Here is a 15494-nt window from a genome sequence, read left to right on the forward strand (position 1 = left end):
TACAGTTACTCTGCTTGTAACAAATGCATGAACAAACTGCAGCGCTCTAAGACAGAAAAGGCTGAACTTTAGTAATATTTCTCAAATGATAAAAAGCTACTTTATTGACTGTGTTTACATGTGAGATAAAACAGCTCAAGGTCTAAAATCACACCCAGATGCTGTACGTCCGGTTTGGTATACAAAGCTACAGAACTGAACTTCTCAAAAAGCATTTTTGTCTGAGTTTTCATACCAAAGTTCAGAATTTTAGTTTTTTCATGATTTAGTTGTAAAAACCTCTTGTGACATCCACTGAGAAATATTTGACACACAGCTGGAAAGCCTGTCGACAGAATCTTGATTTTCACAACTGATAGAACTGTACAATGTGATCATCAGTATTAAAAACTAAGATGCAAAAAGACCAAAACAGAAGGAATCATTAGCACTAAGCCTGAAGTCACAAGCAACACGAACCAAACCTGTCTCAGAACTATGGTTCAAATAAAAACCTGAAAAACCTCCCAAAAATGACTTTAATATTAGATAAATGTGACTGATTGAAAACAACTTTTTCTAAGATTGTCCTTGAAAAGGAAGATTAGAAATATGTCTGAAAGGCTTAGTACAGAAGGATCCATGCTACTCCTTTTATAGTAGAGGCTTCACCAGGGCAGGTTTAAAAGCATCTGAAAAAGCTCAGGTTGACAGAGGGCAGTTTACTAGAGCACTAGAGATGTTTGGCTGTCTGTCTACTTTCATAGCATTATTGTAGGTGGAGATGCTCTTTGAGAATATTATAATGTACCTGTTGTTTACTGTTCCTCCATAAACAACGTAGGCATGTTTCTTTTATTTGTGAGAATTTCAGTTTTACATTAAAGGAGTTTCCTTTAATGTAGAATTTAGATGAGAGTCCAGATAATTACAGGACTGCACTGTTATAAATGTTTAAACTTCTTTGTCTCTGAGTCACAATGTGTTTCAGATACTTTCTTCTTTACTTCTGCATTGACATGAAAGAATATACAGAAATTGTCTGATAATAAAGCATCAGAGATTAGGGACACATTTGTGTTTAAACCTTTAGTGATTACTGGATCCAGTATGTGATCTAGCTTGTGGGTATGGCCGCCCACATGCTGCATCAAAGTTAAAGTCTCCAGAAAGACGAATTTTATCATAACTTGTGGATACAATTGATACTATTTCTGCAATTACTGACAAAAAATAGTATTTGGCTTGGGAGGACTATATATTGCAATTAATAACACAGAAGTGTAACTAAAAAGGTTGAGTGTAATATACTCAAAAGATGTAAATTCAACAACAGTGGCATTTTTGTGGTTAAACTACTATTATAAATAGATGCCACTTGTCCTCCTCACCTGCTCTGTCTGTGCATAAATCTGTAGTTTTCAGGAGCAGCTTCAAGTAAAGAGATTTTGTGACGTCTGTTCAGATGATTTGGAAACAACAGTATGAGCTATTGTGATGTGTAGGATGACTGTTAAATAATGTTGAAATTGATTCATTTTTATTATCTGACACCAAAATAATACAATTTGAAGACAGCTATCAAAGAAAAAAAAATATTAATAGAGCCATAAGTCAATTCATCAGACAGCTAGTCTGCAAAACTTTTTTCTTGCCTCCATTTGAGAATTAGACCATCATACCAGCTAATCTTATTTTGCATTCCAAAAATGAACTTAACTCCCTCATTTACCCGCAGTAATATATCAGGGGCTACATGTACTATTGTGCAGTGGGTCTCTTCTGATGCCTATGCCTCAGGCATTGGAGACTCATGATGGTTGCCTGTTTAAAGCCCCAGTCAGGAAGTGCTGAGACAGCAGCACAGAGAGCTGGGTAAACACACATATTCTTACGTTACAGTGCCTGCGCTCTTCTAGTGTTGTGAGCAGGGCTTTCAGGGTCATCAGTAACAAAAGCGCACCAGTGTGATGATGAGGAACATGAGGGTGATTATGGTCAGAGCAGAGAAGATGAAGAGAAGCCCAGCAAAGACACTGTTGGGGATGGGCAGCTTCAGAAGCTTTGCCTCTGCTGGGATCATGTTAGACTGGGCCAGCATGTAGCCGAGAGACCAGGCTATACTTGTCTGATTGACCTGCAAAACATCAGCACTCACTAAATACATCATTATGATGACTTTCCTGATGCAGCTTAACATTGCATATGCTTAGAAAAAAATGTGCATGAAGTTGAAAAGACAATCTGATCATCTGATGTGTTTTACTTGAGAAGGAATTTGGATATTTTAGAATTAAAGAGAAGAAAAGAACCGATGGAATGAATTCTGTGCATATAATATTGTGGGGATCAGTACTTTCAATGGCATTAAATAACCGTTACACTTTGGTCATTATTTTATCTGTACCTCTTTCTGAAAACTAAGATTTTCCCAGTTGCCCGCGTTGAATTTGTATCCATCTGCGAGAATTGTATGGACGTAGTTTGCAGAATAACAGTAAGACTTCAAGTGTTTTTCAGTTATGTTGTGCTTTCTTTTGAGCTAGAAGAGGGAAAAAGAGGGACAAGAAATAGTGACAGAACACATACGTGATTGACAGCATTTCTAATGCATTTATGAACTTTTTTTAATACTCAGCATAATAAATGATCAATTCATAAGAAAAACATCTTATTTTTCAGAAATTGTCTTTGTCTTTGACATACGCAGATGGTGGGAGAGGTACTTACTAATGTCCAGTCTTTTGAGCAGAATGACCACATGGTGGCGTTAAACTTCGCCAGACTGTTGGAGCCCTTCACATCAAGAGCCAAGGCAGTGTAGTAGAATCCTGCATAAGCCTTAACAGCAACAGATGACACAAGATGAACACAGTAATACAGAGGAAATGATAACGCAATCATATTACAAAAACTAGAATGTGATTCAAACATTGTGAGAATATGGTTCAAACATTGTTCTTAGGAAATGAAATATTACAGGAAGAGTCTGCATGTTTTTCCACATTTTTCACAGGGAATAGAATAAATCATTTTTGGACCAATTTTTCTGTCTTGTTATATGTTACTTTAAATCTGCCAGCTGGTCTATCATTTCTATCCTACGGTAAGATCTGATAAAGATCACAATGCATTTAAGCTTATAGCTCGCTGGGGACCAGTTTAACGCTCTGCAGTCATTTGAATAATGTGGTGGGCAGAGATTCATTTCCATATGCAGCAGTAAGCCACTCAGCTAGCAGACATTACTCCAGCCAGAATACTAGCTATCAAACCCATAGAATGTTTTTTGGATAAACAAGGACTTTGTAATTTATAATTCACACAATAAACACATTTTTAAATCTGAATGCAGTTTTGGTCACCACTAGACAATTTGAAATCTATGAGATTTTACTTTTTTTGGAATTGGAATATTCCTTTCAAGTTTTTTTTTCTTAATTAAGTAAACCTCCCTAAACCTCCTTAAAAGATATCTATATACTTTGAATGCCCTTAGCCTTTTTTTAATGGAGAGGCAAATAAAATAGCCAAATGTAAGAAGTGAATCTAGTCCAGAAGCCAAAACACAGTCTGAACATTTGTATGAAATGGCCCTGGCTGCAGTTTCATAGCCACACAGATTGAAATGGTAGTCAACTTATGTGTGATTCTATACATGTGGTGCTATTTGTGTCCCACTGATGCTACATTTACAATTACATTAACAAGTATATGCCTTTCCCGGCCCACTACGATCATGCTTGAGCTTGAAAAATAATCAATAAAAAAATTTAATTGTTATGTTATTTTTGCATCAATGGTGAAATTCATGTAACACCTCATGCATGAAACCTCCTTTTTCGGGAGCCATCCCATTTCAATCATAAAAAATGTTTTAGATGTGTCCTTTAACATTCATCGTGAGTTAACTGTGTTACCTACAAGAGGTAAAAACGCCTACCATGAAGTCCCCAGTGACCGGTGGTTGGTAAACTCCTTCAAAAGAACAGTTCTCTTTCCCCTGACAGGAATCAAAGTCAAAAATTCTCTTGACCAGGTTTTTGCACCCAGCCGGATCACTCTGACCAAAGAAGGTGATGTTCGTCTGAGGGTAATATGGAGTGGGCTTGTCATTCTTCGTACACTCACTGTCAAAGATAACACTTGGAGGCTTGGAGATGTTGTAGCCAGCAGGGTAGCATGGATGCTTTATATGCGTCCGGTTAGAGGATTTCTGAGGCAGACAAGAGATGATTACATTGTAGCTTCTTCTATTTAAGGTCACACTAATATCACACTCTGATATTCAATATTTTATTATATATAAATCATTTAGCTGTTATCTGTCATCATCTGTATCTATGGTATACTTCACATCTAACATAATTTAAGAAGAGTAAAATATGAAAACAGTAATGATCCCTGACGTAATTTGATCTGCCGCTCATCAACACATTATTGATGACAGTGTGGTCTAGGAACATACTGACATAGCTTGGATAAGCTCTAGCATCAGCCTTAAATGGACTTCTTAAATGGACAGTGTGTGAACATTAATGGATTAGTGAAAGGAATGTTTTACAGGGATTTTGCATTTTGCTTTGCTCTTGTCTGCTTTGTGTAATTAGGTAAGTATAATGGGGATCAAAACAGGAGAAATGGATTGATCAATACAGTAATGCTATAATGCACTTTTAACAGGCCTGAGATTGAATAATGAACAGAGATGGCAGCATCATACATTCCACCCATGGAGATCAGGGCTCCTCCACTTCTGGCCGTTTCTAAAAAGGCATGTTTCAAAATAGCAGACTTTGCCAATCACACGTTATTTTGTTTGGTTATACTACATTGAAAGAGTTAGTATGAAGCACACTACTATTATGTACAGGACAGAAGGTAATTCCTTTTGTCTCTGGTCATCTGACAAAATGATATGTAGTGCTATTTATCTGGGCAGTAATCATTTATTTGTTTAAAAAAACAAGGTAGCAAAAACACTAACACTATGTATATATATGTATATATATATACAGTGGTGCTTGAAAATTTGTGAACCCTTTAGAATTTTCTATATTTTTGCATAAATATGAACTAAAACATTTTCACACACTAAAAGTAGATAGGGAGAACCCAGTTAAACAAATGACACAAAAATATTATTCTTGGTCATTTGGTCACTTGGTCATATACTTGTTTATTGAGGAAAATGATCCAATATTACATATTTGTGAGTGGCAAAAGTATGTGAACCTCTCTCACATTGGCTAATGTTAATGTTTATGGGTCCACCATCAGGAGAACACTGAACAACAATGGTGTGCATGGCAGGGTTGCAAAGAGAAAGTCACTGCTCTCTGCAAAAAGAACATTGCTGCTTGTCTGCAGTTTGCTAAAAATCACGTGGGCAAGCCAGAAGGCTATTGGAAGAATGTTTTGTGGACAGATGAGACAAAAATAGGACTTTTTGGTTTAAATCAAAGCGTTATGTTTAGAGAAAGGAAAACACTGTATTCCTGCCTAAGAACCTTATACCATCTGTGAAACAAGGTGGTGGTAGTATCATGGTTTGGGCCTGTTTTGCTTCATCTGGGCCAGGATGGCTTGCCATCATTGATGGAACAATGAATTCTGAATTATATCAGAGAATTCTAAAGGAAAATATCAGGGCATCTGTCCATGAACTGAATCTCAAGACAAGGTGGGTCATGCAAAAAGACAATGACCCTAAGCACATAAGTCATTCTACGAAAGAATGGTTAATGAAGAATAAAGTTAATGTTTTGGAATGGCCAAGTCAAAGTCCTGACCTTAATCCCATCAAAGTGTTGTGGAAGGACCTGAAACGAGCAGTTAATGTGAGGAAACCCACCAACATCCCAGAGTTGAAGCTGTTCTGTTCTTTCTCTTTATCTACTTTTAGGATGTTTTAGGTCATATTTATGCAGAAATATAGAAAATTCTAAAGGGTTCACAAACTTTCATATATAAACTTTTCCAGACTTCACTACTTCACTTCCAGGTGTGCTGCTGATGGAACTGAACAAGTCCATGCAGTGCACTCAGAAGTCAAGAGCCAAATTCTGACTGTATTCTTCTAGTGAAGACACACTGTATGTCCAAAACTATCCAGGCAGCCCTTTTACTTAATCAGTTCAGCTCTACCTGTTAGTAGTAGTAGTAGTATAAAGCCTTTCCAGAATAGTAGTGGCTGTTCCTACTGCAAAGTGAGGACAAGCACCCTGTAAATACTCTTGATTAAAAAAATATATATATTTTCAGAAGTGTCTACAAATTTTTGGACATATAAGGGTATCAGTAACTTTTCTGAAAAAAAAACTCATGTTGCTCATATATTGTCATACATTGTTATGTTCTATTTGTTATCTCTTACCAGAGATAAATACTGTAGTTTTAAACAACTTTAATGGAGGCCTCAGACTTTGCACAGTACTGTAACAGTAAAGTAAAAAGATGTTCACAGATCAGCTCTACCTGTACAAGCCATGCCAAAACTCTCTTCTCTGCCTCATTTTTGCCATAGCACAGGAAGCTGTGTGTGTAGACATTGTAATCATAGCCATAAAGAGACACCCTGATGATATCCTTTCCCATGGCATCATCGGGGGCTGTGAAGGCAATCTGAGTTGATGCTCCACCCAGATCTAGTGACCCTACTGTCTTGGCTCCATGAGGATGAACCCAGGCATTCCAAATGTTTTTCTGTAGAGTGAATCAAAGTGAACAAGACATGAGTCAAAAATCCACCAAACCACCAAAAAACACTACTCCAAACCTATTAAACTAGCTTACTACTTTTCTGTGTCCCATAAAACCTTTTTACATGGATGCCCCTTAAAATGCCCTGATGAAGCTCTAATTTAAAATTCCATCTGTAAAACTGAAGACTGTTAAACTTCTCACAGAAAATTGTCACTCAAAAGGAAATGGCCTCTCAACCTGACCTCCAGGAAGTTTCCCATCAGGTAGTTGACTGTGATCCACCCATACAGACCCTCTTCCTGACCTGAGATGATGGAAGCATTGTGGAAATCGAAGGGTAAAGAACGGAGATACACTTGTATTTGCAGCAGGATGGCGTTAGACTCTGTTTCATTTTTCAGACTGCATAAAAAAATCAATGAGACATTAATATTTAATTCATATTCAAGAGAAATGATATAATGTATATTTTACTGTTCTGCTTATATGAAGTTTTTTTAATGTGTACTGATCATCACCTGAGCATAAAAAGGATTTAATGTTGTTATATTGTTGCTATGTGCATGCTATGGCAAAAATGTAGGCCTGTTCACAAAGTTGTGTTCTTAAAGTTGTAGACAATTTATTTACAATAAGTAAGTAAGTAAGTAAATAAATAAATAAATAAGACTTACTCAAGCAGTCTCATTCCAGCCGTTGCACCAAGAAAGATGGGTGTTGAACTGTGCTGGTTCTGGGGGACAGCCTTGATCATCTCATCCATGCACTTTTTAAGATTTGTCATGGAATCTTTATCCATTTCTGAGATACCAGGACCTGGAGATGTGCATCATCATGATTATCATTTTATATGATGCTTATATGATGTAATCATTTGACACATGATTAAGCAGCATGTCATCATATCACCACAACAGGAAAACTCATAATGACTGAATTTATGTTGCTAATGAGAGATTGAGGGCTTGTTTTAGCATATGTTCATGATGTGGCTAGAGCTGCATGAATCATGAGTAAGAAGAGTGAAGTCAGTTCACAGTGTAACAGATCAGTGTTAATAGAGCAGCAATGCAGTCTTCATAATGGTAATGCTTTCTTTATAAGCAAAGGCCACACCTTAACTGTAAAACTATTTTGAATTGTGTTGACTTGAAGTGGTGATGCTGGAGAAGTATAATTAATTCAACTCAGTCACATTAGGCTTTAAGGCCAAGAAGGTCTCTGTGCGCTAACGTGTTAACGTGAATGGAAATTCTACTGTAAATCTCTGCTGTATTCATGTTTAAGCTGAACTGAAACTTTCTTATGATCTGAGAGTAAATTGTATTTCATTTTTCGTTTGGACATCAAACCTCAAGTTAAACTAAAACCGACCTGTGCATGCTCCCTCCACAAGTGTGTTCTCTTGTTGCTACTGTTTGGACCAGCTTTACAGAGTGTTACCAAAAATTATTTTGTTTGCATGTATCACACCACTAAGATTATTTTTTCCCCTCTGTCACTGAATTCGCATTAGCAGGGTGGCAAATATGCAAATATTTTGTTATTTACAACCTGCTTAGTTTTGATTAGCTTATGTATGAACAATATAGTTTGTCTTGATGTTGCAGCATTTTAAACTGGAAACGCAACATTATGTACTAGTGAATCTAAACAAACAGGTTGGGCATTTCATTTTCTCATTAGGTCGAAGGGGATTTATTGTTGGAGAATGGATTGTCAATATTGTTCATTGGTTCAACATTCAGTCTGGTTTGGTTGACTGACATCCTCAGAAAAGCCCCCTGGACCAGTGTTTAGAATTGAACGTTAGTGCTGGGCAAAAATCTCCACACATTCTGCTGTTTCCTCACTTTTTTTCTCGCATCTCTGTATGTTCACCCTATGTGTGTATTATGGACATTTGATCTCCATGATGTTTTTTTTAGTTAATACCTTTTACCAAACATTTTTGAGTCTGGCTCACTACCCCAGTGTTATTCTCTTTCTCTGCTGGCCACTGGTAAAGATATACAGTAGTTCTGGAAGAGCCAGCATCCAGCACAATACCATACTGTGCAGAGAGAGAGAGAGAGACAAAGAGAGAGAGAGAGAGAGAGAGAGAGACAAAGAGAGAGAGAGAGAGAGAGAGAGAGAGAGAGAGAGAGAGAGAGAGAGAGAGAGAGAGAGAGAGAGAAAGAGAGGGAGATGGATTCTTGCCAGCAAACAGTGGAACATTTATAATCATAAATAGTTCTATTCATTTACAGCAATTAGAGCTCTAACTTTTGAGGTCTTTGCTTTCTGAGGAACTCATGAAGGGACGCGTTTTATAGCCTGAGTTCCTCTATACAGCTCAGACATGGGAAGCTCTAATAGTCTTCACTTCAGAGAAATGTCTTTATGAAACAGTAAATGACTTCATAATGGTGTCCTCAAATTAAGTTTCTGTTACAGTATATTTGTGTAATTCATATAAACAGGGCAATTTACAGGGCAATTCCACAGAATTTAAAAATTTCTGCATAGTTCAGTCATGCAGAAGTTAAAAAAACATTCAGAGTGGTTTGATTTGTAATAGTTCAGGGCAGAGAAATGTACGGACTCAAATGTCTCTATAATGGTGGTCATAGAAACCAGGGATCTCAAAGGAAATATAGCCATTTTATTTACAATCCAAAATGACCATTGAACCTGAACATGTCATGAGTTTTTATGTAATGTTGATAGTGGCAAAACAGCTAATTTTTTTCTTTTGAGAAAAAAGTATTTTTGGGGCCTATTTTATTATATGATGCCCTGCATGTACGTATCTGCTATGAATGACTTTTAAAAATATACAGTATATTTAAGTCCAATACACTATCTCAAAATGATCTTATAATCAGTCTCAGGCTTCATATTTGTAACCATTTTGTGTAAAAACTTTCTTAAAGGATGACTTTAGAGACATTAAAGGCTTTGGATGTCTGGTTTCTATCACCACTGTGAAAAATCTGATTTGGGAAGGCTTCTACATGCCTTTCATGTCACCTCACTCTGAATGACATTCTTTACATCTTACTAATTATGCAGAAACTTTTAAGATAACAAAATAACAACTGTAAGATAAGAGTCTAATCTGACACTACCTCTGTGGCTATTACCTTTGAGCTTTGGGAGGTCTAGACTTTAAGAAGCCATTTCATTTCACAATACTTTGCTTAAAGTGGCTCAACAATTATGTAGGAGAACAACATTTTCCATCAGACACCTGCAGTTTCACTGTAACCTGTGACACATGTTCATAATAACAAGGAATATTCATAATCTGTAGTAAGTGTAGCTGTGAGCAGCAGCTTTACAGGAGCTTGTACACACTCAGCATTTTCAATTTGCGTCTAACATCTTAAGTAAACCCACATCGAGCAAACCCCTACAATTTCACTCTGGCTTGCATTTAACCTACTTGTGTTTGGGTAGTAATTTTACTACGCCACCCTGACATGGTCTGACTAGTCTGCTTACATTATATGCAGCTTACATTATATGCAGCTTTACACACATATATATATATATATATATATATATATATATATATATATATATATATACATATGTACATGTATCAAATTAAGTTATATGAATGGTCTTACCTTAAGTCCAGGAGAAAGGTAAGCCTTGCGTTGTGTCTGGACTGTAGATATTGCTATAATAACCGCTAAGCTGGCCAAAAGAAAGAAAGCAGCCAAAGCTGTTGCCACTTTAGTGGTCATTATCTGTGAATAGTCAGAGAAAGGGCATGAATGGATGATTTATCTCCTGTCAAAACAAGTCCATCTCCGAATGAATTACTTGAGCTGAAAGAATTCTGTGTGCTATGTGCTTCAATCAGGAATAGCTGTATTGTCCACTGTGCTAGCTTTCATACTAGATCTCCTACATGTATTGTGAACTTTCACTTACACAACCTGTCAAAAGTTCTGAAACACCTACTCATAGTATAATCCTACACTTTTAGTCATTTTAGAATAACATGCATAACATGTTAGAATAACATTTTAGAATAACTGCATAACATCAAACTGTGAAATAGCTGAATTGTGCAGTGACCAGCTTGTTTTTTGCCTTGGTGTCAAATTTAATATGCAGTCTTGGCATTCTCCAAATCGGCTTCATGAAAAGCTACTTGGAATGCTTTTCCAACAAGCCTGAAGACAATTCATATATGCTGAGACATTGTTGTCTCGTTGACAAAAGAAAAAAAAAAACACTGAGTAAGTCCAGGTGAACGCTGTGATCCCTAGATCATTTTACATGCTGAAATCACTCCACATAGTGTAGATGAAGGGGAGAGAGAGGTTAGATGATGACTTTTTAAGGCTTTAGACAACTGAGACATGGATTAAGAGAATGGGCAAGAGGAACAGATTTAAGTGCTTTAGAACAGGGTATGTAGCAGGTGCCAACAGCAGTAACTCGAGTATCAAGAACTGCAATGCTGCTGGGTTTTTAGGTCCACCAGTGAAAAAAAAAACATCCAGACATTGAAGGGTCAGTGGTGAAAAATGACTCTTCTGATGCACTTCTCATTGATGAAAGAAGTGGATGGAGGCTGACTCACATTCTACAGATCAACAGACTAATGGGGATACACTGCAATGTTAGGGAGGCACCTTTCCTGTGTAGTATGCTCAGTGCAGCTCAAGTGCAACTCATGGCTGGTGTAATCTGCTGCAAACTTTAGCATATATCAGACTATGCATAGCAAATACATCTAACTAGATTTTTGCATTGTAGTGAACTGTGTTAACCTCTTATCATTGATCACTGACGTCCACATCCTTGGGCTTACTACACTGTTACTACATGATGGAAATCAATACAAAATGATTTTCAGTCTAATCTGCTCCTGATGCTCTGATCTTTTTATCAGAGATTAAATTTATCTGACAGCAAAGTGTAGGCCAAGCAATTCACAAAAACTCTCCAACATGCATAAACTGGCAAAAGAATGATGTATTTGTGGCAGAAAATACCTAAACACTGTGTAAAACAATGCAGTAACCAAGTTAGGTGAATCATTTTGAGGGAGACAAGACAAATAGACAAAAAAAACATACATTAAGGCAAGCATCAGTTAATAATATTTGCTGTGATTTTAATTGAATCATTAATTTAAAGACTCCCTTGTGAACAACAGTCTGTCCTAGACAAACCAAAAATACCAAATATCGAAGTAACTGCTTGTCAGTGCTTGTTCAACCCACCCTGTTAAACGGTGAAGGAAATGTATGACTTCACCTACCTTTCTGGATGAACCTCCAGTGAGGTGGTCCGAAGAATGTGACTCCCTCTTAACCATCCTGTCCAGTCAAGTGTGTATGTGTGTGAGTGACTGTTTTTAGCCTCAGTGTATGCATGTGTGCAAAAGTGTTGGAATGGGAGGGACCTGAAATGTTCTGCTCATGAAAAAAGCTAATAGAGTACATCATCAACCCCTCCCACTCAGGCACGTACAGTCCTCTCTAAAGACACTGGATGACCGATAGGCTTTCTGAGTCTTTCTGAAGAGCTGGTGCATTTTTATAGGTTCATCATCTCCTCAGTTTCAATTAACTTACCAGCTTTGATGAGCATTTGTGGTAAAGTTTACAGTTAATCAACACTCGCCTATCTACATAACTAAAATCGGTTCTGGCATGTTAAGGTGCAGCATGTTTCCCATTGCTGTATTTTATGAATAGCACTTATGTAACATAATAAAGTAGAAGTTCTGCATTGTGCTTCTCAAATTTTGTGTCTCACAACTACAGATGAAACACATTTTTTTCCATGATAATATTTCTCACAAGAAATATTTGCACTGTTACACTCTTTAAAAAGGTGACGCAGAGTATTTTGAATGATGCTTTAGAAAAACTATGTTAGTTTCCTAAACAGCCATTTTTGTAAGTGAGATTTGTATATCACACATCCTCACCTGAATACCTCACCTGCTATGCAGACGGCGGACCCAGAGGCTTTGGCTGAACAAGGCCAATTGCTAGGCCAACATGAGCAAGTGTTATCAGGAGTTACACATTCGCTCAAGTCACTAACTCAGAAGGCTTTGGCTGAACAAGGCCAATTGCTAGGCCAACATCAGCAAGTGTTATCAGGAGTTACACACTTGCTCAAGTCACTAACTCACCAGCAGTTAGAGCAGCAAGCCCAACTGGTGCAACTCATATTGAATGTTAAAGGACTCTCTAGTCAGCTTCAGAAGTTGAGCATTATAGAACCAGAAACAAGTGCTGCCATCTCATCGACTCAATCTGAAGGTCAATCTTTGTTTCCTGTGAGTAAACCTGATAAATTTGACAGCAACCCTGATAACTTTCCTGGGTTTTTATCCAATGCTTGATTTTTTTAACAACTCCCCAGTAAGCTCTGATCAAGCTAAGATTTCTTTCATAGTTTCTCATTTAGCTGACAGAGCCTTAGAATGGGCCACAGTCAGCTGGCCTCACATTCGTAACCTTTCCTATACCCAGTTTGTCAAAGAATTCAGAGCTGTATTCGACCATACACATGAAGGAAAGGTTAGTGGGGAGTTACTGTCCAAGCTAAGATGGTTTATGGTTAAGATGATTAGAATTTCGCACACTAGCTGCTAATAGTGGCTTGAATGAAGCAGCCTTTTTGGTCACATTCCATCAAGGACTGAATCCAGAGATCTTAACTGAACTAGCTGTAAAGACAACGATTTGACTTTGGATCAGCTCATTACCCTTTCCATCCGACATGATTGCCTGCTTAACAACTGTGGCAAGCCGAAGGTAGAACAAGCCAGAAAGATGATCACCCGAGTGAAAACGCCCCAAGACCCCATGGAACATAAAGAATTGGAAGAACCTATGCAGTGTGATTCATCCTGTCTATCCAAAGATGAAAGATTCCGCTGTTTGAGGGAGAACCTATGTCTGTATTGTGGCAATGCTGGTCATCACCTCCATGAATGTAGAACAAGACCACAAAAGCATAAAGCACTGATCCCTGGAAATCACATGGAGTATACTCCAGTGTTCCCACAAAGGGGTTGGTTTCTAAATAATTTCTATTGCCTATAACTATATAATGTCATCAGATTTCCATTGTCGTTTCAGCCCTTATGGATTCCAGTGTCAAAGGAAACTTTATTCACTCTCATCTTGTGGACCAACTCCAAATTCCTGTGGAAACCTTGAAAACATTGCTACGGGTGGCGGCATTGGATGGGGGACCTGTAGGTGCTGGAACCATCTCAGCCATGACCTAACCTGTTCATCTGGAAACCAGCACCCTTCACAGTGAACTCATACCCTTCTTAGTTCTAGAGCACTCTGAATGTGAACTTATCTTAAGTCTTCCTTGGCTAGAAAAGCACAACCCCTCAATTTCTTGGTCCAAACATGAAATACTGAAGTGGTCAGACTTCTACCTTAGAACACGTATTACAAACCCATCAGTTTCTGCCCAGTCTACTTTAGTAGAGAACCCTAATGCAGATATTTCCATTGACATTCCTTCTGAGCATTCTGACCTCAAAGAGGTCTTCGGTAAAGGCAATACCACCACACTGCCTCCACATCGACCCTATGACTGTGCCATTGATCTTGGAGAAAACCCAAGTCACCCAAGTTTTCCCCAAGTCACGAGTTTACCTGATAACACAAGAAGAAGAAAAAGCCATGGACACATACATTCAGGAGGCCCTTGAACAAACAAGGGTTTATCAGACCATCCACTTCACCAATAGTATCCAATTTTTTCTTTGCAAATCAGATTACCAAAGCCTACCCTTATCCTCTTCCCACGTGCCAGTAGCCTTAGAAGAGTTAAGAGGAGCCGGTGCAGTACTTTACTAAACTTGACCTTAGAAGTGCGTACAACTTGGGCCAGATTAAGGAAGGAGACCAGTGGAAAACTGCTTTTGTGACCACTAGGGGGCACTATAAGTATTTGGTCATGCCTTTCGGCCCCTCTAATGCCCCTTCTGTTTTCCAGGCTTACATAAGCTATGTACTCAGAGACATGCTAGGAAATTTTGTCATCTGCCTATCTTGAAGACATTCTGGTATATTCTCCCAATAAGCAATCTCATATTGAACATTTCCATGCTGTCTTGAAATGACTCTTAGAGAATAATTTATTCGTAAAGGGTAAGAAATGCAAATTCCACCCCTAATCTGTGTCATTTTTAGGATATGTTATCAATTCACAAGGCAAGATTATGGGTGAACAAGGTAGAAGTGATACTTCAATGGCCCACTCCCTCCTCCGTCAAAGATCTACAAAGATTTCTTGGTTTCGCTAATTTCTATCGGAGTTTAATTCGAAATTTCAGTAGTATTGCTGCTCCCCTAACTTCCTTGCTTAAAGGCGGCCCCAAAAAGCTACTGTGGATGACACAAGCGGAAGATGGTTTCCAAACCTTGAAAAAAGCTTTCACCACAGCCCCTATACTGATGCACCCTGACCCCGCAGTACCTTTCATAGTAGAGGTAGATGCTTCAGAAATAGGTGTAGGAGTGGTTCTTTCTCAACATTCAGGCAACACCCTGTTGCATTTTACTCCCATAAGTTGACCACTACAGAGAGGAACTATGGCATAGGAGATTGTGAATTATTGGTGGTTAAATGGAAGCATGGCAGCATTGGTTAGAGGGAGCCAACCATCCTTTCATAGTAATAACAGACCACAAGAATTTGGAATATCTCTGTAACGCTAAGAGAATGAATGTATATCAAGTCAAGGGTCCCTGTTTTATTCTCAAGGTTTCAATTTCAGCATAAAATACCACCCTGGTTCCGAAAATACTAAAGCAGAT

At 38.0% G+C, this 15494-nt stretch overlaps 1 protein-coding gene across 1 annotated transcript; it reads right to left on the reverse strand.

Annotated features, from left to right (window-relative positions):
• Positions 1-26: 26 nt before the first annotated feature.
• Positions 27-12061, reverse strand: entpd3 (ectonucleoside triphosphate diphosphohydrolase 3). The gene is made up of 10 exons (XM_017700394.2): positions 11951-12061; positions 10299-10421; positions 8620-8737; positions 7359-7500; positions 6927-7086; positions 6457-6684; positions 3923-4195; positions 2710-2820; positions 2387-2521; positions 27-2116 (listed from the first exon to the last, which is right to left on the reverse strand). The coding sequence occupies exons 1-10, from the start codon at positions 12005-12007 to the stop codon at positions 1925-1927; spliced, it is 1539 nt and encodes a 512-aa protein (XP_017555883.1). The 5' UTR covers positions 12008-12061; the 3' UTR covers positions 27-1924.
• Between the last annotated feature and the right edge of the window lie 3433 nt (positions 12062-15494).

This window comes from Pygocentrus nattereri, chromosome 3, assembly GCF_015220715.1.
Source record: "Pygocentrus nattereri isolate fPygNat1 chromosome 3, fPygNat1.pri, whole genome shotgun sequence".
Taxonomy (NCBI): domain Eukaryota; kingdom Metazoa; phylum Chordata; class Actinopteri; order Characiformes; family Serrasalmidae; genus Pygocentrus; species Pygocentrus nattereri.

Coding starts and splice junctions, on each gene's coding strand:
- entpd3 (XM_017700394.2), bottom strand. CDS start 12,007: ATGGTTAAGAGGGAGTCACATTCTTCGGACCACCTCACTGGAGGTTCA. Junction 7,087..7,358: donor GCTGGAATGAGACTGCTTGA/GTAAGTCTTATT, acceptor TTTTTTATGCAG/TCTGAAAAATGAAACAGAGT. Junction 2,821..3,922: donor CGGTCACTGGGGACTTCATG/GTAGGCGTTTTT, acceptor GTTGCTGTTAAG/GCTTATGCAGGATTCTACTA.